This window comes from Rhinopithecus roxellana, chromosome 7 (genome assembly GCF_007565055.1).
Source record: "Rhinopithecus roxellana isolate Shanxi Qingling chromosome 7, ASM756505v1, whole genome shotgun sequence".
NCBI classification, from domain to species: domain Eukaryota; kingdom Metazoa; phylum Chordata; class Mammalia; order Primates; family Cercopithecidae; genus Rhinopithecus; species Rhinopithecus roxellana.
The window spans coordinates 25,490,430-25,517,346 of record NC_044555.1 but is presented as its reverse complement, the minus strand read 5'-3'; the positions used below and the strand labels follow the sequence as shown (position 1 = coordinate 25,517,346).

General features: G+C 44.5%; 1 protein-coding gene across 1 annotated transcript in view; it reads right to left on the bottom strand.

The window, feature by feature from the left end:
- TAF1 (TATA-box binding protein associated factor 1) overlaps positions 1 to 20,143 on the bottom strand; it is a 99,349-nt gene extending 79,206 nt beyond the window's left edge. Inside the window, 14 exon segments of the mRNA XM_030933770.1 lie at positions 980 to 1,084; positions 1,649 to 1,822; positions 2,573 to 2,761; positions 2,884 to 2,991; positions 3,085 to 3,212; positions 3,759 to 3,935; positions 6,636 to 6,843; positions 7,208 to 7,426; positions 7,838 to 8,056; positions 8,809 to 9,050; positions 10,721 to 10,840; positions 18,220 to 18,336; positions 18,777 to 18,891; positions 19,901 to 20,143. Coding sequence (XP_030789630.1) covers positions 980 to 1,084; positions 1,649 to 1,822; positions 2,573 to 2,761; positions 2,884 to 2,991; positions 3,085 to 3,212; positions 3,759 to 3,935; positions 6,636 to 6,843; positions 7,208 to 7,426; positions 7,838 to 8,056; positions 8,809 to 9,050; positions 10,721 to 10,840; positions 18,220 to 18,336; positions 18,777 to 18,891; positions 19,901 to 20,080 — 2,301 coding nt within the window. The 5' untranslated portion in view covers positions 20,081 to 20,143.
- Positions 20,144 to 26,917: the final 6,774 nt, after the last annotated feature.

The window sequence follows — 26,917 nt, the reverse complement described above, 5'->3', positions numbered from 1 at the left end:
CAAAAAATTAGCCGGGCGTGGTGGTGGGCGCCTGTAGTCCCAGCTACTTGGAAGGCTGAGGCAGGAGAACGGCTTGAACCCGGGAGGCAGAGCTTGCAGTGGGCCGAGATCGCGCCACTGCACTCCAGCCTGGGCGACTGAGCAAGACTCCGTCTCAAAAAAAAAAAAAAAAAAGATCTTTAAGAGACTACAAAAGTAGGCACAAAAGAAGAGGCTGAATTGGTAAAAAACCTCAACAGAAAGTTTCAGGGAAAGGAGAAGAACAATACAAAGATGATACTAAAAATCTGGTAGGCAATAGACTATGGATGTAAAGGATAAAGAAAAAAACTGAGCTTTGCAGACGTTTTAGGAGAGTAAAGGATAACAGTAGTAGAATAAACTAGGTATAAGAGTAGGACAAATGGTTAAGATTGCCAAGAGAAATGAAATGGAGAAAAAAAAAGATAGGACAGTGTTAGAGATTTTCCACATCATTTGTGGACCACCATACTTCCCCCCTTGAATATATAAAAGCTGTTACAAGAGGGCCTCTTTACACCCATTAGAATAAAGGAGGAAAAAAAGGCATTTCACTATGGCTGGGGACTGCAGATGGCACAGTTCAGGTGTGGTTCAATATTCACAATAACCACAGCTAATATGATCAAAATGTTATCAATTTTATACACAAAAATTAAACATTCATAAATTATAGTAAATTCATCCTGGTTGACTTCCTCATGCTTCCCAGATGTTACTGAGCTTACCAGTGTGTATTTTTAAAAACCTATTTTACATTTAGCCTAAGAACAACACAATTACAGCCAGTTTTAAGAAAAAGATTTCCTTAAAACATTTTTGGATTATACTTATCTTCTTTGTACTTAATATTAAAGCATCTCAATCAACTAGAATTATAATAGTTCTTTCTGAGCTGACTGGTTCCTCATTTATCAATTTCCTTAGTTAACACTAAAAACAGGGAAGAATTCCTCACCTGCAGTAATTGGCCAGGATGGAGAGAGCCCAGGAAAGGAGATGTATGGCAGTAAACAGTTTCCCCATATTTACAATCTGGTGCTCCAGGATCTTTTCCAGGTTTCTAAAAGGAACACAGAAGACCCAGTTATTAATCACAGAATATAATCAATAATCCTACACAATATGAGCATAGCACTTTACTAACACATGTTGAGTATCCCTCATCCAAAATGCTTGTGACCAGAAGATTTTGGAATAGTTTCATTATACTTACCAGTTGGGCATCCCAAATCTGGAAATCCAACATGCTCCAATGAGCATTTCATTTGAGTATCATGTTAGTAGTGCTCAAAAAGTTGTGGATTTTTACTTCGAATTTTGAGGTTTGAGATGCTCAACATGTTATAACTACAAAACAGGTACCACTCCTTTCTCCCAAGAAATTTATGGTATATGTTCACAGATTACCAGTAGATCTCTAACTACAGCTATGTTAATAACAAAAAGTTTGTATATAAGTTTGCAGTTTGTCTTACTACACCTATGTTAATAACAAAAAGTTTGTATATAAGTTTGCAGTTTGTCTTACTACAGCTATGTTAATAACAAAAAGTTTGTACATAAAAGTTTATGGAAGCATAAGCAGAATTATGTGTGGAAAAAAATTTTCTGAGCAGAGACTCACCCGTTTATAATAGTTCTTTATCTTGGTTGCCATGCCAACCTGCATCATTAAGGGTCCATTTTCCTCACTATATTCTGCAAGAATAAGATCTCCATCTTTGCCTGTGAGGTCCTGAGGTGTGCGCATAAAAAACATCTCTCCACCACCTGAAGCTTGCCTCTCTTGTTCTCTCATCTGTCCAGAACAAAGAAAATACCATCTAGCTCCTGACAGGACAACTACTACACACAATGATGTTGTTCAATCTGAGACAAACACACCAAAAAGATTTTACCTATTTTTCAAACTACTGTAAAGTTCAAACAATAGTACAGTCAGCCCTCCATATCCATGTATGGTTCTGCATCCGTGAATTCAACCAACCATAGATAGAAAATATTCAGAAAATACAACTGCATCTGTGCTGAACAGGTACAGACTTTTCTTGTCATTATTCCCTAAACAGTAACAGTGTAACAACCATTCACATAGCATCTACATTGGAGTAAGTATTATAAGTAATCTAGAGATGATTTAAAGTATAGGAGAGGATGTGCATAGGTTATGTGCAAATATTATGCTATTATATCAGAAACCGGAACATCTAAAGATTTTGGTATCCAGAGGAGGTCCTAGAACCAATCTCCCAGAGATACATAAGGACTACTGTACTACGAACACTTATCCCACGTTGCTGTTTATATTTTGCCTTTTTTTTAACCTTTACCTTTCTATAGACTTTGCTGGTTTTTGAAAGATGCAGTCATTGTGACACCTCACCTTTAAATATTTTCACATGCATCACCTAACAATAAAGACATTCTCCTAAATAAACAAAATAACATTCTATCACATCTGAGAAAGTAACCAACTCCCTGATACAATCTAATATCTGGTACATTTCCCTAATTTACACCCCAATATCCTTTATAGCTGTTTTCTAACCAGAATTCAATTATACCTTGGCCTTTTTTTGATGTGCTTTAGCAAAGGTTGAACTGAGTGGGGACCTGGCTGAGAGAGTGCACCAAATGAGTACTTTTTCAGAGGTGGGCGATGGAACTGCCGGAGTTTGATGGGCCCCATGTGGGTGGGAAAGAAGGGCTGCCGTAATTCCACAGCAGGAATTGAATGCTAAAACAGGAAATAGAAGGGTTAAAATTAGCTAATTCCAGCCTAAGCAAGATTTTCCCATATCCTCCGTCAGCACAAAGCCATGGGGTTCTCCTCTACCACAGAAAAGACACTATTTGTACCTGGATAATATTCCCTCCAAAGGTGCCTCGAAGACCCTGTTGCTTGGGGTAATAATACTCATCATTGGAGAGATTCCATGGATCTTTCACTTCTGGCTGAGACATGTTCTAATGATAGATAATCAAACAAATCTTGGTCAGACTATCCTTCTCTATTATCTTTGTTCCTCTAAACACCAAGCCCCTTTTTTCTTCACACACCTGCTGTGGTTCCTCCTTGATGACTCCTGTTTTCCCTAAGAGAATTCGACTCTTCTTCAGAGATGATTCCTTCTTACTCTCCTTGGAGGGGGAGTTAGAGGTGGCCTCTTCCTTCTCATCAGGAATTTCTGAGAATAAAACAAAAACCACTTGAGTTGCTCTCCCTGAAGATTCACCTTTCCTACAGACAAGTATCCAGTTTTCTTCTTTTTTAAGGTGATGAATGTCCCAATGAAGTTCTTAACTAGATCTTTCATCCCACCCCAGGTAACTTCTAGTCCATGATTTACTAACTGAACTACATGCTTGACATCTCTAAAGGTATTACTGACATTCCTACATGAGTTTTCCCTAGGGAATACACAAATAATAAAAACTAACAGCTACAACTTTGCTCCCTCAAACTGCTACCTAGAAGTTTCCAGTCCATGATTCACTAATGGAACAAACTATGCTCCTGACATCTCAAAGTTGCAACTTTCCAACATTCCTACGTGAGTGTCCCCTAAGCATATACACAAATAATATAAACAGCCAAAACTTCGCTCTTTCAAGCCACTACCTGTAAGTTTCTAGTCCTAATCTTCTCCAACCCTTCTGATTTCCTCCTGCCCGTTGACATTAACATCAAGTTGTCAAAGGAGAAGGAACACTGGCCTCTGCCAGTAATATACCCAAAATGAGGTTCTCATCATTGGGATCAAGTGTCAAAACAGGAGGTTCCAACAGCCGGGGCATGGCCTGAGCATCCCAAATGATATTGTCCTCCCAGCGTCCATACACCAGATCCTCATTGTCAATGGGAAAAATGGAGTACCAAGGTTTGTCATCATCAAGGGTGGCTGCAAAACCTAGTCAAAGCGCAAGGAGGAAATAGTAACAGAGAAAACATTTATGCCCCTTTCAATCAAGATTCTGGCAAAGATTTTTTATGAGTAACATGAGTAATGTGAGTTACTCATGTGCCCACTGAAAAGGAACCTACACAGCGTATTTCTCACTTTAAAATAACGTTGCAGGCTGGGCGCAGTGGCTCACACCTGTAATCACAGCATTTTAGGAGGCCAAGGCAGGTGGATCACTTCAGGTCAGGAATTCAAGACCAACCTGACCAATAAGGAGAAACCTCATCTTTACAAAAAATACAAAAATTAGCTGGGTGTGGTGGCACATGCCTGTAATCCCAGCTACTCAGGAGGCTGAGGCAGGAGAATCACTCAAACCTGGGAGGTAGAGGTTGCAGTGATCTGAGATCGTGCCATTGCACTCCAGCCTGGGCAACAAGAGTGAAATTCTGTCTCAAAAACTAAATAAAAATAAAACAATGTTGCAGTCAAAAATGTTCATTGCAACACTGTTTACAATAGTTGAAATTTAAATAACCTAAATGTTTAAGAAGGAATTGCTTAAATTATAGTAAATGACACGGTAAAGTATGCTAACAATAAATGGTAATAAATTTTATTAACAAATGCAACATGTACCAGTAAATTATGAAACATACATAAGAATAATACACAACCCATAAAGTGGGCAGAATGGAAAGGAAAAAACCTATTTCTTAGGTTTTAAAAATCAGACATTTTTGTATCCAGGTGCGGTGGCTCACGCCTGTAATCCTAGCACTTTAGGAGGCCAAGGCAGGCAGATCACTTGAGATCAGGAGTTCAAGACCAGCCTGGCCAACCTGGTGAAACCCCATCTCTACTAAAAATGCAAAAATTATCCGAGCACAGTGGTGCACACCTATAATCCCAGCTACTCGGGAGGCTGAGACACAAGAATCACTTCAACCTGGGAGGCGGATGTTGCAGTGAGCCAAAATCGCGCCAACACATTCCACCCTGGGCAACAGAGACTGCTTTCTCAAAAAAAAAAAAAAAATTTTGTTTTTCCTCCAAAATGTAGAAGTAATCCAGCTTTCTGTTTATGCAGTCTGCTTTTTTTCATTTACACTAATAGGATATCATATATGTTGTTTCATATCTTCTTTCTTTCCATTTAAAATGAGTTTCTCAAGCCAGGTGTGGTGGCGTGCACCTGAAGTCTCGGCTACTTGAGGCTGAGGCAGGAGGATCACCTGAGCCCAGGAGTCCAGCCTGAGCAACGTAACAACACTCTACCTCTACAAAAAATAATTAAAATAAAATGAATGAGTTTCCCATGTCATTAAACATTTTTATAAAGAACAGAATAATATTTATGTGGCTTGGTTGGGGTGGCTCTTGCTTGTAATCTCAGCACTTTCGGAGTCCGAGGCAGGAAGATCGCTTGAGTCCAGGAGTTTGAAACTAGTCTGGGCAACAAAGTGAGGCCCTGTCTCAATAATAAATAATAAAAAATGAAAGAGAGAAAAATATTTATTAAGTGAAAAGCACAATACACAAAAACTGTACATATAGAAATGAGCTCAACTACATACACACAGAGAACACTGAAAATACACCAAAAATTAACAATTGATAATCTCCAGATAGATTACCAGTGACTTTTTTTTTTAACACTATACTGTATTTTCAAAGTGTTTTACATGAATCGTGGCATACCTTTAAAAAAAACATACAAACCTATTTAAGGAGAAAAAAAAGAAACTAGAATTCTAAATACAGAGGGACTTGGGAAACAAAAATATACTGTAAAGTACTGTTATAGTTCAGAAAGAACTTCAGGCCAGGCGTGGTGGCTCATACCTGTAATTCCAGCACTTTGGGAGGCTGAGGCAGGTGGATCACCTGAGGTCAGGAGTTCGAGACCAGCCTGACCAACATGGAGAAACTCCATCTCTACTAAAAATACAAAATTAGCTGGACGTGGTGGCACATGCCTGTAATCCCAGCTACTCGGGAGGCTGAGGCAGGAGAATCGCCTGAGCCCAGCAGGCAGAGATTGCAGTGAGCTGAGATTGCGCCACTGCACTCCAGCCCAGGCAACAGAGCAACCAATACTCTGTCTTAAAAAAAAAAAAAAAAAAGATCTTTAACTTCAAAATGGTTATCACATTTTTCTAAGAAACCTGAGTCTGGCCTAGCTTCTTAACAGGGCAAAAAATTACATGGACTATCTCCCTGCTGGTTGAGCATAAAAATAAAATAAAAACTATAGGGACTAGAATTAGGCCTCGGATCCTAAACATTTCACTATCTCTTGGCAGCTCAGAACATCACAGCCGGCCGGGCGCAGTGGCTCACACCTATAATCCCAGCACTTTGGGAGGCCGAGGCGGGTGGATCACCTGAGGTCGGGAGTTCGAGACCAGCCTGACCAACATGGAGAAACTCCATCTCTACTAAAAATACAAAAATTAGTCAGGCATGGTGGCACATGCCTGTAATCCCAGCCACTCCAGAGGCTGAGGCAGGAGAATCGCTTGAACCCGGGAGGCAGAGGTTGCAGTGAGCCAAGATTGCACCATTGCACTCCATCCTGGGCAGCAAGAGCGAAACTCTCTCTCAAAAAAAAAAAAAAAAAAAAAAAAAACCACAGCTAAGCCCACTTATGGTGACTAAGATTAAGGGCAGTATACGCTGGACACAGCTAGCACAGAAGCACACCTTGCTGAACATTGTAAGCCATCGCATTCCTAGTCATGCTAGAAGGAAGCCAGCCTGCCAGGCTTGCACGCTGAGGTTTTGTCCCTTTGTGTTTGACATCCTCCCCATCCCAGATGATATCATCCTCCCAATGCAGCTGTGTCACCATCAGGAAGTTTTCATCAGCCAGAAGATCAGTGCCATTGTTTTCCTCAAGTTTCCTAAATTCCTGGGTAAGTAGGGAAGAAAAAACACACCCTCGATTGGTCACTGGTCAAAGTTTACACTCCAAATTCCACGTTAGAGATACAGATACATCGTAAGTGGTCCTTTACTTGAAACAACCACTTGATAAAAGAGGAATATTTGCCTCTTCCCACTCCTAGTCTGGCACAGCACTCACTTCACAAACAGAATCCTTAGTATAGCACCTAGCTACCAGGGTGATATACCATACCAAATAAAAGGCTGAGACACCTCAATCTCCCACCAAAGAAACCCTACCAAGTATCTCCCGAATTAAAAAGTAAAGTTAGTAAAAGTAATAGGACCTGAGTACACTGATTCCTTTCTTACATACCAGTGTTGCTCACCTCTGTCATTCTAGATTTTATCACAGGTTCATGTTCTGTCTTTCTCAGTTTGAAGCCATAGTCAAACCCACTGCCATCTTCAGGGACACCCAGCATATCGTACCACAGTCGGGCAGGCCCATAACGCCACTCAGCCACTCTTGGCTTGGTATCTGTCACTTTATCTATATCTCCAGTTGATTGGGAAAATTTGGACTCCACAGGAGCCATCATTGTGATCTGTAACAGAAAAAAGAAGTAGAGCACGGAGAATTTCCTGATCCCAGCTGTCCTAAGGCTATAGAGAGTTAACAGTCAGGAGGGGAACTTAGAGAAACTGAGGATGATTTACCCGGAGTTAGAATGTAAACAATGGAGATGTATCATAGCACATTCCGCCTATTGATCAAACCTTATTCAGCAGCATATCATCATCTACCCCTCTCATCCCTGCCTACCCCACCAAACATTTTTCTTTTACAATAGGGAAGGGGCAGCCACTGAGATTGAACCCATGATTACTCATTGAGAATTAGCACAGAATTCTATCTGCTATGGTGTTATTTACAATTTAGACATAAACTAGAGAGAATTCATTGAATTCATTTGTTCCTCTCATAAGCCTTAATCTCAGGTCTCCATTTTGCCTACTTCATCATCAGAGAGACACTGCTCTGGAGGTGGTGGTGGAGCGTAGTCGTAGTTCCACAAAGACTTCTGGCTGACTTCTGATTCTACTGAGCATTCCACCTCCTGGATCTGCTCTTCTTGTATCAGCTCACGGTGCTTCTTCTTCCTCTTTCTCCGAGCACTCCGCCAAACAGATGGGACATTCTTCCCTGGTCCAAAAAGACGTAGGAAGCGTAACACCTAGAACACAGAATACATTACTATGACAGAGACTCAAAGTCAGATAGGAAAACAGCAGCATCTGGGCCTGAAAACTCCCCTGAGAGATCTATTCAAACGCGGGGGAGAAATAAAGGAGGGTTGCATTCAGACTTACAACATCTAACAAGAAAGTAGGCCGGGCGCGGTGGCTCACGCCTGTAATCCCAGCACTTTGGGAGGCCGAGGCGGGCGGATCACAAGGTCAGGAGATCGAGACCACGGTGAAACCCCGTCTCTACTAAAAATACAAAAAAATTAACCAGGCGCTGTGGCGGGCGCCTGTAGTCCCAGCTACTCAGGAGGCTGAGCCAGGAGAATGGCGTGAACCCAAGAAGCGGAGCTTGCAGTGAGCCGAGATCGCGCCACTGCACTCCAGCCTGCCTGGGTGACAGAGCGAGACTCCGTCTCAAAAAAAAAAAAAAAAAAAAAAAAAAAAAAAAAAAAAAAAAAAAAAAAAAGAAAGTAAAAAAGCGTTCCTTAATAATTTGGACTAGTTCTTTTAAGGTAACAGGGAAATTTCCAATGAGAACAGCATAAATCACATTTACTATCAATATATACAACTTTTAAAAAAAGACCTAATACAGTGTGAAGAACTCTTATATAGCCAATAATATGTCACTGAGTAAGGAAACCCTTAGGTCTATTCCATACTCAGCATCTTAACAACGAAACTCATTATTTGGAAGAGGTCAGTGGTTTGCAATCTGGGCATTCTCCATACAATGTACCTTTCCGGGTCGAAATTCTGGAAAAAGTTCTGTGACACTTGGCAACAGCTTGGTGGCATCATGTTGCATAATCCCAGCCAATGGAAGGGTCAGCTTTCCATCCTCAGATTCTGCCTGTGTTGCTTCCTGAGGTCCCATCTCAGATTCTGAGTCAGAGGAACTACTGAAGTCCACTTTCTCTGAGGCCAAAGAGGAAGGGGCAATGATGGAGGGCAAGATGATGCCTTCTCCATTTTCAGACACTGCAACAAGGAAGAGAAACCCCTTTGGCATGTAACTGTGAACATATTTCCTTGAATTCCGCAAACACCCACTTTAGGCTATACACATGGCTCAATGCCAGAAGATATAGGCCCAAGCACCCAAATCATAATACTAGTATGCAACCCAGAAAACTCTTCTAACTCGTTATCTCCCATTATCCCCCAACTCACCACGTACCTGGTACCCTAGGGTTGTGATGAGAAAACAAACACTATTACTAGGTTTACTACTTTCGGTTTTTTTTTTTTTGAGACAGAGTCTTGCTCTGTCGCAGAGGCTGGAGTGCAGTGGTGAGATCTCAGCTTGTTGAAACCTCTATCTCCCAGGTTCAAGTGATTCTCCTGCCTCAGCCTCCTGAGTAGCTGGGATTACAGTCATGCACCACCACAGCTGGCTAAATTTTTGTATTTTTAGTAGAGACAGGGTTTCACCGTCTTGGCCAGGCTGGTCTCGAACTCCTCACCTCAAATGATCTGCCCGTCTCCACCTCCCAAAGCACTTGGATTACAGGTGTGAGCCACCACGCCTGGCCCTACTTTCTGTTAAGTAACCAATATTGTAACCAATGTTGTGACCAATAGCAAAATTATGTAATACTTTATACCGCTCAGGTAGTCCTAGTTCAGAGACCCATGAACTGGAGAATCTTTTTAAGCCCACCGGACAACGTTAAGATTATTTGGCATAAAGAAGATCTATGAAACAGCTGACATTTAGCAGACTGTTAAAAAGAAATGGCTTAAAACTCCAACAGGAAGAATTTAGGTAAATGCAAGCCTCAACATATAGGTCAGTCAAACACACTGCTCTTCCCCAATTTTCAAGCCTAGGACAGTTACTGTTATACGAATAGGTAAGATAAACACTGAAGACTCTACCAGCCTTTGAAATCTCTGAATATCTGGTAGTTGACACTATCTGATTTATCAACATTCCAGGGCACCTTCCTTATTTAATCACTTCACTGAAAATAAAGCCATCTAAATAAGTAGTTTCTAAATACCAGTATACAGATCAGTTGTATCATAAATTACTTAAGAAACTCTTTAAAATTCTTGGGTTTGGCAGGGCACAGTGGATCACGCCTGTAATCCCAGCACTTTGGAAGGCCAAGGCAAGAGGATCACTTGAGGTCAGGAGTTCCAGCCCCTACTCTGGAGGCTGAGGCACAAGAATTACTTGAATCCGGGAGGCAGAGGTTGTAGTGAGCCAAGATCGTGCTACTGCACTCCAACCTGGGCAACACAGCAAGACTCTTTCTCAAAAAAAAAAAAAAAAATTAATTAATTGAATTGAATTGAATTGAATTCCTGGACTCTACCCAAGATCTTCTGAATCAGGTTCAAGGGGTGAAAGTCAGGTAATGGGTTTTTTTTTGTTTTTTTTTCAAGACTAAGTGATTCTGATGGTTAACCAGATTTGAGAACCACTGACTAAACTACTATATATTGAGCACGTTAAAATACTGTTGCCAAATGTTTTAAAAGTAAAACTTCCCTTTAATACTAAAATTTGAGATTGTATGAATTATTTCTAGAAGTTTTGTCCTTTCGTATAAGCTTAAGTTTGTCCCTTATGTGTGAGCCACAAGACTGGACTTACGAATGGAAACTTGCTCCTAACACAAAAGTAGACTATCTCTACTTACCACTGGTAACAGCATCCTGGTCCTTATCCTTCTTCATTGGTCCCGGGGGTGGAGGTGGAGGAGGCATCAACTTGCAATCAATGTCTTCACAATCAGCATCATAGTCATCTTCATCATAATCTAATAAAACCAAGAACGTGATCTCCTCAATATCCAAAATATTACACAACCGCCTTAAGCTTCCTTGCCACTCAATTTTTTGTTTTTTAAGATGGAGTCTCACTCTGTTGCGCAGGCTGGAGTGCAGTGGCACAATCTCGGCTCACTGCAACCTCCACCTCCCGAGTTCAAGTGATTCTCCTGCCTCAGCCTCCTGAGTAGCTGGGATTACAGGCATGCGCCACCACGCCTGGCTAATTTTTGTATTTTTAGTAGAGAGAGGGTTTCATCGTGTTGGTCAGGCTGGTCTCGAACTCCTGACCTCAAGATCCGCCCACCTTGGCCTCCCAAAGTGCTGGGGACTACAGGGCCACCCAATAATTTAAAGCACCCCATGAAGCACTATCCATATCCCTTAAGAACACACAAGTGAAAAAAGCAAGGTGAGGGCCAGGCATGATGGCTCACACCTGTAATCCCAGCACTTTGGGAGGCCAAGATGGGCAGATGGCTTGAGCCCAGAATTTTAAGACCAGCCTAAACAACATGGAGAAACCCCATCTGCACAAAAAATACAAAAATTAGCTACGCGTGGTGACACATGCCTGTAGTACCAGCTACTCAGGAGGCTGGGGTGGAGTTACAGTTTGAGCCTGGGAGGTCAAGGCATTGACGAGCAGTAATCGTGTGACAGAGCAAGACCATGCCTCAAAATATTTTACATATACATATCTGAAACATAGCTTTAGCCTTTAGAAAGAGATGATGTCAAGGTGCAAGTCAATTGCTATAACATGAGTAATACCTCATACAAGACATGATTCTTGACTTCTCATACAAGAAATGGTGGCTCACGCCAGCACTTTGGGAGGCTGAAGTGGGCAGATCACCTGAGGTCAGGAGTTCTGAGACCAGCCTAGCCAACATGATGAAACCCCATCTCTGTCAAATACACAAAAATTAGCCAGCAGTGGTGGCATGTGCCTATAATCCCAGCTACTCAAGAGGCTGAGGCACAAGAATCACTTGAACCGGGAGGTGAAGGTTGCAGTAAACCGAGGTCGTGCCACTGCACTCCAGCCTGGGCGACAGAGTGAAACTATGTCTCAAAAATAAATAAATAAATAAATAAAAATAAATAATCATACAACATATGAAAGAGCTTCCAAGAGCTGTTTGAAACCTTTGCTCCTTTCCTGACCATACCTTTTTTAGAATTTTCATACTGGGCCGGGCACAGTGGCTCGCACCTGTAATTCCCAGCACTTTGGGAATCTTCTCCCTCTGTCAGTTTCCCATAAGATTGGTCTTTCTTCTCATCTCTCAAATGAGAGATGACACAGTTTTTCTATCTATCATCTGCAGTTTATTACTCTTTTCACTGCCCTTTAGCCATTGGCATCACTCAAGACTTCATCCTGAAGACTCTGCTTTTATTCCCCTGCACATTCCCTATTCCCTTTCTCAAGAATCACCTTCACCTAGATTAAACCCAAATCTACATATGCGGCCTTAATTTACCTCCTCGGGCTGGGCACGGTGGCTCACGCCTGTAATCCCAGCACTTTGGGAGGCCGAGGCAGGTGGATCATGAGGTCAGGAGATCGAGACCATCCTGGCTAACACGGTGAAACCCCGTCTCTATTAAAAATACAAAAATTAGCTAGGCACAATGGCAGGCGCCTGTAGTCCCAGCTACTCTGGAGGCTGAGGCAAGAGAATCGCTTGAACACAGGTGGCAGAGGTTGCAGTGAGCCAAGATCGCGCCACTGCACTCTAGCCTGGGTGACAGAGGGAGACTCTAGTCTCAAAAAAAAAAAAAAAAAAAAATTTACCTCCTCTACAATTCCACAACTCTTCTGCTTCCTAAAGAATCTTTCGGCCGGGCGCGGTGGCTCAAGCCTGTAATCCCAGCACTTTGGGAGGCCGAGACGGGCGGATCACGAGGTCAGGAGATCGAGACCATCCTGGCTAACACGGTGAAACCCCGTCTCTACTAAAAAAAATACAAAAAACTAGCCGGGCGACGTAGCGGGCGCCTGTAGTCCCAGCTACTCGGGAGGCTGAGGCAGGAGAATGGCGTAAACCCGGGAGACGGAGCTTGCAGTGAGCTGAGATCCGGCCACTGCACTCCAGCCTGGGCAACAGAGCGAGACTCCGTCTCAAAAAAAAAAAAAAAAAAAAAAGAATCTTTCTACTCAGATATTTAACAACTGTACCTTATAAAACACTGAAATATCCTTCATCTCTTTTAAATTCCCTATCAACATCACATCCACATGCATTTTCCCAGTTTATGACTTTAGTCCACTGTCTCCTTCATCAATCTCGTGACCCCCAATACACATTTGTCCAGTTGATCATTACAAATAGTAAGTGTAGGGCCAGCGAGGTGGCTCACACCTGTAATCCCAGCATTTTGGGAGGCTGAGGCGGGCGGATTGCCTGAGCTCAGGAGTTCAAGACCAGCCTAGGCAACATGGTGAAACCCAGTCTCTACTAAAATTCAAAAAATTAACTGGGAGAGGTGGCACGGGCCTGTAGTCACAGCTACTCAGGAGGCTGAGGCAGGATAATCGCTTGAACCTGGGAGGCAGAGGTTACAGTGAGCCCTGACTATGCCACTGCACTCTAGCCTGGGCGACAGAGCAAGACTCCGTCTCAAAAAAAAAAGCATAGCAACTTTCTACTATAAAAGTTCCATTATGGGCCGGGCGCGGTGGCTCAAGCCTGTAATCCTAGCACTTTGGGAGGCCGAGACGGGCAGATCACGAGGTCAGGAGATCGAGACCATCCTGGCTAACACAGTGAAACCCGTCTCTACTAAAAAATACAAAAAACTAGCCGGGCGAGGTGGCGGGCGCCTGTAGTCCAAGCTACTCGGGAGGCTGAGGCAGGAGAATGGCGTAAACCCAGGAGGCGGAGCTTGCAGTGAGCTGAGATCCGGCCACTGCACTCCAGCCTGGGCGACAGAGCTAGACTCCGTCTCAACAAAAAAAAAAAAAAAAAAAAAAAAAAAAACTTCCATTATGTGCCAGGCATTTCTAGATGTTTTATGTATGATCCTCCCAATAACACTTCACAACAGGAATTATCCTGAGATATGGAAGAGACTGAATTTTAAGTGACAAAATCACAATACAAGCCTGGTTTAACAACAAAGCCTACAATCTTTCCAACACAATTCCTCACTCACCAAGCCTTGTATTTATTTATTTATTTATTTATTTATTTTGAGGCAGGGGTCTTGCTCTGTTGCCCAGGCTAGAGCAGAGGCTTGATCATAGCTCACTGCAACCTCCAACTCCTGGGCTCAAGTTATCTTCCCGCCACAGCCTCCTGAGTAGGTGGGACTATAAGCAACCAAGTCCTACGATACTTTATCAGTATCTTCTAAGTTTGACCCTAGCTATCTTTTTTTTTTTTTGAGGCGGAGTTTCGCTCTTGTCCCCCAGGCTGGAGTGCAGTGGCATGATCTCAGCTCACTGCAACCTTCGCCTCCCGGGTTCAAGCGATTCTTCTGTCTCAGCCTCCCAAGTAGCTGGGATTACAGAAGCGTGCCACCATACCCGGCTAATTTTTGCATTTTTAGTACAGACGGGGTTTCACCATGTTGGTCAGGCTGGACTCGAACTCCTGACCGCAAGTTATCCGTCCTCCTCAGCCTCCCAAAGTGCTGGGATTATAAGCGTGAGCCACCACGCCCGGCATGACCCTAGCTATCATTTTCTACAATTGTCACCCTACTTCAGACCTTAATAACTTTACATCTCTAGCCTGCAAGAACAGCCTCCAAGTTGATGTCACATTCACTCTTTTACTAATCAAAATCCCAGAGCGACAAGTATCACTCTTCTAAAGCATCACAAAGGGAAGCCTCTAAGACTGTAAACTAGCAAAGCAGAAAAAAAGGAAAGTCAACTAATATTGACAAGAGCATTTACCATTATACTATATGCTTTCACGTCATGTGATAAACTTAAATTCTCACAAAACTATTATTAATGTAACTATTATCACCTTTACTACTGACAAGAAAACTGAGGGATTATTACAAATGAGAAATCCAAGCCTCAGAGATTGAGCAACATGCTCACAGTCACACTAAATATGGAGTTGGAATTTGAATCTATGACACTCTAAGCCTAGGACACTTTGATTCCAAAGTCCTTTTCTTTTCATTATACCATCCTGCCTCTCACTCAACAGTCTATGATGGTTTACAATTCCTTATGTCATCAAATCCCAAGTAATACATACATAAAAGGTACTATGAAATTGCTCCATTCTTGGTTCTTGCTATTTGGCAGCATGTTTTCTACTCCTTTCAAGAAAACCTACTGGCTAATTCCCCCCTCTACACACACAACTTGCTTATTTCTAAGTATCTCCAAACCTTTAGACAAGCCATGTTTTCAAACCAAAATGCTCTGCTGCTCCTTCTCCACCAAACCTTGCCTCACTTTCAAAATTCTACTCAAAATTCACCTCCATGAAAGCTTTATTAGCAATCTACACCCACTTCCAATTATTCCCAAGAAGCAACCTTGTAAATCAAGCCACGCAAAGGAGCCAATGCCAAGGAAGGAAAAAGCTAAGGGTATAGGTGAAGGCACCTCTAGAGGACAAGAGAAATTAGAAATGAGCATCCCAGAGTACTGAGATTCTATCAAATGTAGCATCCTCCTTTTCCAGGAAGTTAGCTCATAAAACTCACCTAGGGAAATTCGCAGCCTTTTCCTTACCATCCCTAGTCAAGACAACAAACACAAACCTGGAAATTATAACTTCTACTGAAAATAATAACTGCCACCATCTCCCCTCAGTCAGGGTGCTCAAAAATGACAGCTATTGACTTACCTATTCTGGCAGCCCATCAAAACTAAATATAACACTCTATATATAGAAACAGGAGCTCATAGTTGGTTCGTCTTACTATGACTAATTGTTCTGCATTTATTTATGTCATCTTCCCCACAAGATAACAATATCCTTAAAGACAGGGCTTATATCTTCTATTTTTCGTGGGTTAATTTTCGTATATGCAGTATAGTTAATTCTTTTCATATAAGCAGCACTCAAATCCATAAGCTGTCCCGAAAAAATTAAGTTCAAGTATTTACCAAGGTTTTATTCACATTTATCAGCAGCCTGAAATCTAGTTCGAAGAGATGGACAATGAATGAATAACGAGCAACTTCATATAAAACTTTCAAGCAGGCCGGGCAGGGTGGCTCAAACCTGTAATCCCAACACTTTGGGAGGCAAAGGTGGGTGGATCACCTGAGATCAGGAGTTCGAGACCAGCCTGGTCAACATGGCAAAACCTCATCTCTACTAAAAATACAAGAAAAATTAGCTGGGAGTGGTGGCGTGCACCTGTAGTCCCAGCTACTGGGGAAGCTGAGGTGGGAGAATCACTTGAACCTGGTAGGTGGATGCTGCAGTGAGGCAAGATTGCGCCACTGCGCTCCAGCCTTGGTGATAGAGAGAGACTCCGTCAGGGGCGTGGCAGGGGAGTTTCAGGCAGTGAGAGGTAGAATAGGGCAGTGCAAAGAATGAACTATAAAGAACTGTGGACCAATAGCTCTAGATTCCACACCACTAAATTGAACTCCTCAAGTTCCGAAAATGGACTTCATTGATCTTTTGAGACACCATGTAGCTCTTGCCGCCCAGGCTGGAATGCAGCACCTCGTTTTTGCTCACTGCAACCTCCCCCTCCCTGGGTTCAAGCGATTCTCATGCCTCAGCCTCCCGAGTAGCTGGGACTACAGACGCACGCCACCATGCCCAGCTAACTTTTGTACTTTTAGTAGAGACGGGGTTTCTCCATGTTGGCCAGGCTGGTCTCGAACTCCTGGCCTTATGTGATCTGCCCGATGCTGGGTTTACAAAGGCCTGAGCCACCACACCCAGCCAACTTCATTATCTTTGAAACACACTGCCTAGGCCGGGCGCGGCGGCTCACGCCTGTAATCCCAGCACTTTGGGAGGCCAAGGCGGGCTGATCACGAGGTCAGGAGATGGAGACCATCCTGGCTAACATGGTGAAACCCTATCTCTACCAAAAATAAAAATAAAAATAAAAATTAGCCGGGCAAGGTGGCGGGCGCCTGTAGTCCCAGCTACTGAGGAGGCAAAGGCAGGAAAATGGCATGAACCCAGGATGCGGAGCTTGATCTCAGCTCACTGTAACCTCCGCCTCCGGTTTGAAGCAATTCTCCTGTCTCAGCCTCCCGAGTAGCTGGGATTACAGGCAGGTAATCCCACACCTGGCCAATTTTTTTGTATTTTTAGTAGAGAAGGGGTTTCACCATGTTGGCCAGACAGGTTTCGAACTCCTGACCTCAAATGACCATGCTCCCCTACAGGCGTGAGCCACTGCACCCTGTGTAAAACAATGAACTTGATACCTGCTTGCAAATATGTTTTTTTCTTCTCTGGTATAAGGTGCTACATTATAGAATCAGAATAAGATGCTACATTATAGAATCAGAACCTCAGACTTAGAAGGTAAAGTCAGTAAGTGGAAGGAGTCTTAGGAATTATTTATTTGTAACCTCTACTAAAAAGGAAAACTTGAACTTTAGAGAACTTTATAATAAAATGTGGAATTTTATCAAAAGTAATACAATTAGCAAGTGGTAGACTCTAACTCAGTTCATTACACGTTGTTTGAGCACTTGTTATGTACTCTAGACTGACAGGAAGTGTGTTTCTTTTTTTTTTTGAGACGGAGTCTCGCTCTGTCACCCAGGCTGGAGTGTAGTGGCACGATCTAAGCTCACTGCAACCTCCGCCTGCCGGTTTGAAGCAATTTTCCTGCCTCAGCCTCCCGAGTACCTGGTATTACACTCCATGTGCCACCACACCTGGCTAATTTTGTATTTTTAGTAGACCAGGTTTCTCCATGTTTGTCAGGCTTGTCTCAAACTCCCGACCTCAGGTAGGTAATACACCCGCCTCGGTCTCCCAAAGTGCTGGCGTGAGCCACCGCGTCCTGCCTTAGTTCACTGTTTATGTATGACCTTGCATCCCTCTTGAACTATCAATTCCTTCAGGGCAAAAACTGAATTTGTTTCATAGTTTCCAACTTTGAAGTGCATCTCACAAACCCCTGCAGGTATTCAAATACCAGATGACAAGGAAGCTACTTGTCATTAACCAAGAATTCATGACTGAACAGTATGAGGAATAACCAGGAGTACAGTTAACACTGGCCAGAATAAAAAAAGATAGCAGCTACTTGGAACTCAGCTGACAAAGGGAGAGGAGCAAAGCAAAGGCATAGAGAGCAGGAACAATGGCAGAAAGCAGGCATGGAAACTAGAGCCCAAACTGGACTATACAGCAGGATAATGCACTGGAATGTTCAAGCTAATACACCAAAGAATCACCTGAGTGGCAAAGGGGCTGCAAGCTCCCCATTGTCTGCTGGTATCTTCGGCTTTCATCTTCTGCCACCTCGTTGATGTCTGAATAGTCCACAGCATCTTCTGTACTCCTAATCCACCCTATGAAAAAGCAGGGAGAATAGCAACAACAGTAAGTGACCCTCACTCCCTCAGGTAATTCCCATTTAAAAGTACATGTACAGGCTGGATGTGGTGGCTCCCGCCTGTAATCCCAGCACTTTGGGGGGCCGAGGCAGGTGGATCACCTCAGGTCAGGAGTTCGAGACCAGTCTGACCAATATGATGAAACCCTGTCTCTACTAAAAATACAAAAATTAGCCGGGCGTGGTGGCGCGCGCCTGTAGTCCCAGCTACTTGGGAGGCTCAGACAGGAGAAATGCTTGAACCCGGGTGGCGGAGGTTGCAGTCAGCCGAGATCACCCCACTGCACTCCAACCTGGGAGACAGAGCAAAACTCCCATCTTACACACACAAAAAAGTACATATATAGTAGGTGGCTAGCCTCCTCCCCCACCTACTCCTCACAACCCAGACTTCACCTTCATCATTTACCAAGGCACCGTCAGTCCCGGTCAATTCTTCATTTGCCGTGAGTTCAGTGATCAGGCTGCCCAGCCCCAAAGCCCCCAAGCCTGCCAAGTGCTTCTTACACTCCTGAAAAAGGGACAGCACCAGAGTCGAAGACAACAACTAAATCTACGATTCCCACACCAGAAAGGCTTATTTCCCTGGTCCACAACAAAGTCACAAATCCACATGAAAAATGACTGTGCAGTGTGCCAAAAGGAGCAACACGTTCAAGAACTGCAATATCTATCTACCAAACTTTGCATCGATCAGATCTTTATTAAAGCACCACGGCCAACTGCATCGCCCACACTTTAAAATATAATACTGCAAGAGAAGACGAATCAAACAACTACCAAGACTGAACGAACGGAACGGTCGTTCTCGGAACCAGGGCCGAGGCAGGGAGATGAGTGGGATTGGAGGCGGCGAGACGGGGCTCGTTCGGGCCAAGTTTCGCATGAGCCTGTGGCACAGGAGGGGCCACAGCAGCCGACAGCTTCACCCCTCAAGAAAACGGGCCTAAGTGAAGGCGATGTAGTTTCACGAGGGCGCAGGACACTATTTCACGGATGTCAGTGAAGACGCTGCTCCCCCCACCTAAAAGGCGCACTGGGACCAGGAGGCCCGCCCGGGTGCTGGGAACACCCCATTGTCCTAAGCCTGGGGCCAGAACCAACCGAGCCGGGGGCAGGTCCTGTCCAGTCCTCTGGCTCTATAGAGCCATCTCAGGCTACCGATGTCAGAGGGGCAGGCAGCGTCAAGAATCTCCAAGCAGGTTACGGGTGGGAAGCCATCTCATTAGGCGAAACAAGCATGTAGTCGTACTGTCTGGTCGGCAGAGCACTAGCTCCAAAGCCACCATTCCCTACGCCCCTGGCCCCGGGCTCGCCTCGTGCTCTCTTCTGCCCACCCTCCCCCAGAACTGATCACTCCCACGCGACGCTGCTCCCGCACCCACGAGGGCGGGATCCTCCTCCCCGGCGTTAACTGTGCCCTGTTCTCGCTGCCTGAGCACCCTCTGCTTTCCTCCCTGCACCTCCTTCCTCTGCTTAGCCGCACCCCCCCAGCCCTACCCCCACGCCCACCCCCTCACATCATCCAAGACGCTTTCCCCCTCCAGCTGCCCGGCTCCATTGATGTTGCCGAAAAGGAAACCCGCTAAAGAAAATGGGCCGCCTCCAGCAGAATCTTCGTCGCTGTCCGTGTCTGACATGATGGCGGCAGCAGTGATGGTACCTGCTGCCCGCAGCAGCAAATCGCAGCCGGGTCCCATAGACCGGATATAAAACAGTCGCACAGAAGTGACTTACTGAGCTCCCTTACCCTACCAGCCTCTACCGGAAGCTGAATAAAGAGGGGGAGGGGAAGGGAGGGGAGGGGAGGGGAAAGGGGGGAGAGGGGAGGGAGGAGGGGGAGGGGGGAAAAACCCGGAAAGACCGGCTATCCTAAGAGAAAGAAGTAACTACTTTACTAACGGCTTTTGATTCGACGCTACGGGATCAGGAGGATGGATACGTGGAAAGCGGTTGGTCAAAGAAAATACTCAGTCCCGCCCGCTCCCACTGCTCTGCGCGCGAGCTTTCTCACGGCACCGAATTAGAGCAATGGCTCTTCCTCCAGTCAGAAGGAGCTGCTCTGGTCACGTGGCTTACGCTCTGGCAACCTCGGATTCCTGTGCCACAATACCCGGAAGTAGAGATAAGAGCCGGTCTTTGTGCTGCCTGCGATTTCACCGCTTCTTCCCAAGGAGACCCTTGACGTAAATTATACAGGCATTCCCCAGCTATGCTGAAGGTATCTTTGCAGGTTACTTGTTTTGAGTTGACATTTTTCCCTAGAAATTGATTTTTTGACCGGGCGCGTTGGCTCAGGCCTGTAGTTCCACCACTTGGAGAGGCCGAGGTGGGAGGATCGCTTGAGCCCACGAGTATGAGGCCAGCTAGGGCAAGAAAGCGAGACTGCATCCCTACACAAAATCTAAAAAATTAGCCAGATGTGGTGGCCAGTTCCTGTAGTCCAGCTATTGGGGGGGTCTGAGGTGGGAGCCAGGAGTTGGAGTCTGCAGTGACCTGTGATCGGGCCATTGCACTCCAGCCCGCCTCAAAAAGAAATACTTTTTCCCCCAACGTTTTATTTCGGAAAATGTGAAATTTTAGTAAAATGAACAGCTGACCCTTAACCTAGACTCACAATTGTTAACATTTTGCTAGGATTTTTATTTTTCTAAACCATTTACGGGCATCTTGTTCTTCACTCCTAAAAATAAGCGTCTTAACTACGGAACCAAAGTACCTTTATCACATCTTTAGGAAGTAAGTCAATATTATTTAACAAAGAGTCCGCACTTAAATTTCCCCAGTTGTCCTAGTTGGGACATTTTACGGGGTTTCGTCATGTTGCACAGGCTGGTTTCAAACTCCTGGGCTCAAGCAATCTGCTCGCTTCAGCCTCCCGAAATGCTGGGATTACAGGTGTGAGCTACCACGCCCGGCCTTCACCTTGCTTTTTTTACTTATTATAATAACATAGACTGAAATAATTTCTGTACCACACCATAGCGCTCTTCCTCATTCTCCTTTTTTCCACTCAAGGATCCATTCACGTTTCATGCATTGTATTTGGTCATCTTCCTTTAGTCCAGAATCCACCTGCCTTTTTCTTTGTTTTTCATGACACTAAATATTTGGAAGAAGCCAGGCAAGTTGTCTTGAAAACATTCCATGATCTGAATTTCTCTTGTTTCCTTAGATTGATTCAGGTTAAAATACACGGCCGGGCGCGGTGGCTCAAGCCTGTAATCTCAGCACTTTGGGAGGCCGAGACGGGCGGATCACGAGGTCAGGAGATCAAGACCATCCTGGCTAACAGGGTGAAACTCCGTCTCTACTAAAACATACAAAAACACTAGCCGGGCCAGGTGGCGGGCGCCTGTAGTCCCAGCTACTCAGGAGGCTGAGGCAGGAGAATGGCGTAAACCCGGGAGGCGGAGCTTGCAGTGAGCTGAGATCCGGCCACTGCACTCCAGCCTGGGCGACAGAGCGAGACTCCGTCTCAAAAAAAAAAAAATACATATATACATACATTGCAGCCTGGAATGCCTTTTAGTGTACTTTATGGATAGTTATGTAGTGGCCCGGCACAGTGGCTCACAGTTGTAATCCCAGCACTTTGGGAGGCCGAGGTGGACGGATCACCTGAGGTCAGGAGTTCGAGACCAACCTGGCCAATACTTTGAAACCCTTTCTTTACTAAAAATATAAGAAAATTAGCCGACATAGTGGCGCACACCTGTAGTCCCAGCTACTTGGGAAGCTGAGGCTGGAGAATCGCTTGAACCCGGGAGGTGGAGGTTGCAGTGAGCTGAGATCGTGCGGCTGCACTCCAACCTGGGCAACAGAGCCAGACTGTCTCAAAAAAAAAAAAATTATTTAGTACAATATATTGTTTCTTGGATGCTTGTACTTGAGGAAAAACAGATTGAATAAAGGTAGAGGCTTGTAGGGAGTCTTCAGGTCCTATAAATATAAAAGATAACTTTTTTTTTCTTTTTGGAGAGACAGAGTCTCACACTACGTAGTCCAGGGTGGTCTTGAACTCCTGAGCCCAAACAGTCCTCCCACCTTGGCCTCCCAAAGTGTTGGGATTACAGGTATGAGCCACCACACCTAACCTAAAGATACCATTCTTGATTCAAAACATGGCTTTATATATTCACATTGTTTGGTCCAAAAAGTAAAATAAAAATTTTTTAAAAAGTAAAAATAGGCTGGGCACGGTGGCTCACTCCTGTAATCCCAGCACTTTGGGAGGCCCAGGCGGGCAGATCACCTAAAGTCAGGAGTTCGAGACCAGCCTAGCCAACATGGTGAAACCCCATCTCTACTAGAAATACAAATACAAATATTAGCCGGATGCAGTGGTGGGCGCCTGTAATCCCAGTGATTCAGGAGGCTGAGGCAAGAGAATTGCTTGAATCCAAGAGACGGAGGTTGGCAGTGAACTTAGATTGTGCCACTGCACTCCAGCCTGGGCGACAGAGCGAGACTCCGTCTAAAAAAAAAAAAAAGTTATTTAGTACAATATATTTTCTCTTGGATGCTTGTGCTTGAGAAAAAGCAGATGCAATGAGAGGTAGAGGCTTGTAGGATGTGGAAGGAGACTTCAGGTCCTATAAATATAAAAGATTACAATATTCTTTTTTTATTATTATTATTTTTTGTAGAAACAGGGTCTCACTATGTAGCCCAGGATGGTCTTGAACTCCTGAGCTCAAGCAGTCCTGCCTTGGCCTCCCAGAGTGTTGGGATTACAGGCATGAGCCACCACACCTAACCTAAAGATACCATTCTTGATTCAAAACATGCTTTTATATGTTCACACTGTTCTGTCCAAAAAGTAAAATAAAAATCTTTTTAAAAATAAAAATAGGCGGCCAGGCGAGGTGGCTCACGCTTGTAATCCCAGCACTTTGGGAGGCCGAGGCGGGCAGATCATGAGGTCAGGCTAACATGGTGAAACCCCATCTCTACTAAAGATAAAAAAATTAGCCGGTTGTGGTGGCGGGCGCCTGTAGTCCCAGCTACTCGGGAGGCTGAGGCAGGAGAATGGCGTGAACCCGGGAGGCAGAGCTTACAGTGAGCTGAGATGGCACCACTGCACTCCAGCCTGGGCAACAGAGCAAGACTCTGTCTCAGAAAAAAATTAAAAATTAAAATAGGCTGGGCACAGTGGCTCACTTCTGTAATCCCAGCACTTTGGGAGGCCAAAGTGGGCAGATCACCTGAAGTCAGGAGTTGAGACCAGCCTAGCCGACATGGTGAAACACTGTGTCTACTAAAAATACAAAAATTAGCCAGATGCGGTGGCGGGCGCCTGTAATCCCAGTGACTCAGGAGGCTGAGGCAAGAGAATCGCTTGAACCCAGGAGACGGTGGTTAGCAGTGAACCAAGATCATGCCACTGCACTCCATCCTGGGTGACAAAGCAAGACTCCATCTCAAAAAAAAAAAAAAAGTTTTTAAAAATAGTCTGGGCACAATGGCTCATGCCTGTAATCCCAGCACTTTGGGAGGCCAAGGCAGGTGGATCACTGGAGGTCAGGAGTTAAAGACCAGCCTGACCAACATGGTGAAACCCCATCTGTACTAAAAATACAAAAAAATTAGCTGGGCGTGGTGTCACGTGCCTGTAATTCCAGTTACTTGGGAGGCTGGGGAAAGAGAATAGCTTGAACCTGGGAGACAGAGATTGCAGTGAGCAGAGATCACGCCACCGCACTTCAGCCTGGGCGACAGAGTGAGACTCCATCTCAAAAAAAAATTTTTTTAAAAAATGGTTTTATGTAAATTTACCTTGTAACCCAACAATTTCACTCATGGTTTTCTACCCAAGAGAATTAAAATATATGTCCACACAAAACCTTGTACATGTTCACAGCAGTGTTAATAATAGCCAAAAAGTAGAAACAACCCAAATGTCCATCAACTGATAAGCAAAGTATGGGATATCCACATAATGGAATATTATTCAGCAATAAAAAGAAATGTAACCAGGCAGAGTGGCCAGCACTTGTAGTTCCAGCTATTTTGGAAGCTGAGGCAGGAGGATCGCTTAATCTCAGGAGTTCAGGGTTTAGCATGGTATGACTGTGCCTGTGAAGAGCCACTGGACTCTGGCCTGGGCAACACATCAAGACCCCATCTCTGAAAAAGAAATGAAGTACTAATGCATGCTACAAAATGAATGTGCGTTGAAAACATCCAAAATGAATGAAGTAAGTTACAAAAGACCATATATTACATTATTTCATTTATATGAAATACCCAGAAAAGACATCTGTAAAAGAAAGTAGACTAGTTTGTCTAGGGCTAGAGGTGGGAACAGGGATTTAGTGAATGAGGCATCTTTTTGGGATGATAGAAATGTTCTAAAACTGGATCTTGGAGATGGCTGCACAACTAAGTAAATATTAAAAAGTATTAAATTGTACACTTGAAATGGGTGGATTTTATGTTATATAAATTATACCTCAATAAAGCTGGGTTTGAATAAAAAAACATGGTTCTTTCCTTACTAGTGCATCAGCACTACACACAATTACCAGCCAGATTAGTCAATTTTTATAACAAACAGAAGGATATTTTGCTGAGATGACTGGAAGAGGCAAAGCACATTAAATGATGTCTTATCTTTACAACTCCAGTCCCTAGTATGGTAATGCTTGTAACATAGTAGGAGCTTAATAATTATTTGCTGAGGCCAGGCACGATGGTTCATGCCTGTAATCCCAGCACTTTGGGAGGCCTAGGCAGGCGGATCACCTGAGCTCAGGAGTTTGAGACCCAGCTGGGCAACGTGGTGAAACCCCGTCTCTACTAAAATTCAGAAATTAGCCGGGCATGGTTTCACACCCCTGTAGTCCCAGCTACTCCAGAGGCTGAGGCATGAGAATCGCTTGAGCCCAGGAGGCGGAGGTTGCAGTGAGCCGACATCACACCACTGCACTCCAGCTTGGGCTACAGAGTGAGATTCCATCTCAAAAAAAAAAAAAAAAAAAAAAAATGTCTAAACAGGATCTAGTTTCAGGCACTAAAAAGGATAAGACATCAGTTTGAAAAGATCCCTATCAGAACAATATGAATTCTTCTAAAATTGAAGCAACAACTTCAAGTTTAGGTGAAAGAATGGTGAAATCATTGGTGCTTTATGAAACGTTTATGGGGACAATACCATAAAGAAATCAGCAGTTGGCTGGGTGAGGTGGCTCACGCCTGTAATTCCAGCACTTTAGGAGGCCAAGGTGGGTAAATTTCTTGAAAGGCCAGGAGTTCAAAACCAGCCTGGCCAACATGGTGAAACCCCGCTTCTATTAAAAATACAAAAATTATCCGGGTTTGGTGGCACAGGCCTGTAATCCCAGCTACTCTGGTGGCTGAGGCATGAGAATCTCTTGAACCCAGGAGGCAGAGGTTGCAGTGAGCCAAAATTGCGCCACTGCACTCCAGCCTGGGTGACAGAGCAAGACTCTGCCTTGAAAAAAACAACAAAAAGCGGTTTACAAATAGATAACTCATTGTAAGAAGGGACAAGACAATATTGAAGATGTAGCTGGCAGCTGGAGACCACCTATTTTTTTCTTTTTTTTTGAGACAGGATCTGACTCGGTTTTTGTTTTTGAGATGCAGTCTTGCTCTGTCACCCAGGCTGGAGTGCAGTGGCACAATCTTGGCTCACTGCAACCTCCGCCTCCTGGGTTCAAGCAATTCTGCTTCAGCCTCCTGAGTAGCTGTGACTACAGGCACGCACCACCATGCCTGGCTAATTCTTTTAATTTTTCTTTCTTTTTTTTTTTTTTTTTTTTTTTTAGTAGAGACAGGGTTTTGCCATGTTGGACAGGCTGGTCTTGAACTCCTGGCTTCAAGTGATCCACCCGCCTCAGCCTCCCAAAGTGCTGGGATTACAGGTGCATACTACCACGCCTGGCCCTGAGACAGGGTCTGACTCTCATCACCCAGGCTGGAGTGCAGTGGTCCAATGTCAGCTCAGTGCAACCTCTCCCTCTGGGGCTCAAGCTATCCTCCCACCTCAGCCTTCCAATTACTGGGACTACGGGCACACACTACAACGCCAAGCTAATTTTTGTATTTTTTGTAGAAACGGTTTCACAGCTGGGCGCGGTAGCTCACGCCTGTAATCCCAGCACTTTTGGAGGCCGAGGCGGGCGGATCACGAGGTCAAGAGATCGAGACCATCCTGGCTAACACGGTGAAACCTCGTCTCTACTAAAACTACAAAAAATTAGCTAGGCATGGTGGCAGGCGCCTGTAGTCCCAGCTACTCAGGAGGCTGAGGCAGGAGAATGGCATGAACCCGGGAGGCGGAGCTTGCAGTGAGCCGAGTTCGTGCCACTGCACTCCAGCCTGGGCGACAGAGCGAGACTCTGTCTCAAAAAAAGAAACGGTTTTACCATATTGCCCAGGCTGGTCTCTAACTCTTGAGCTGCAGCCCACCTCGGCCTCCCAAAGTGCTAGGATTACAGATGTGAGCCATCATACCCAGCCTTTCCTCAGTTCATTATGTAAAAAAACTGCATTTGACTGGTTAAATTCTC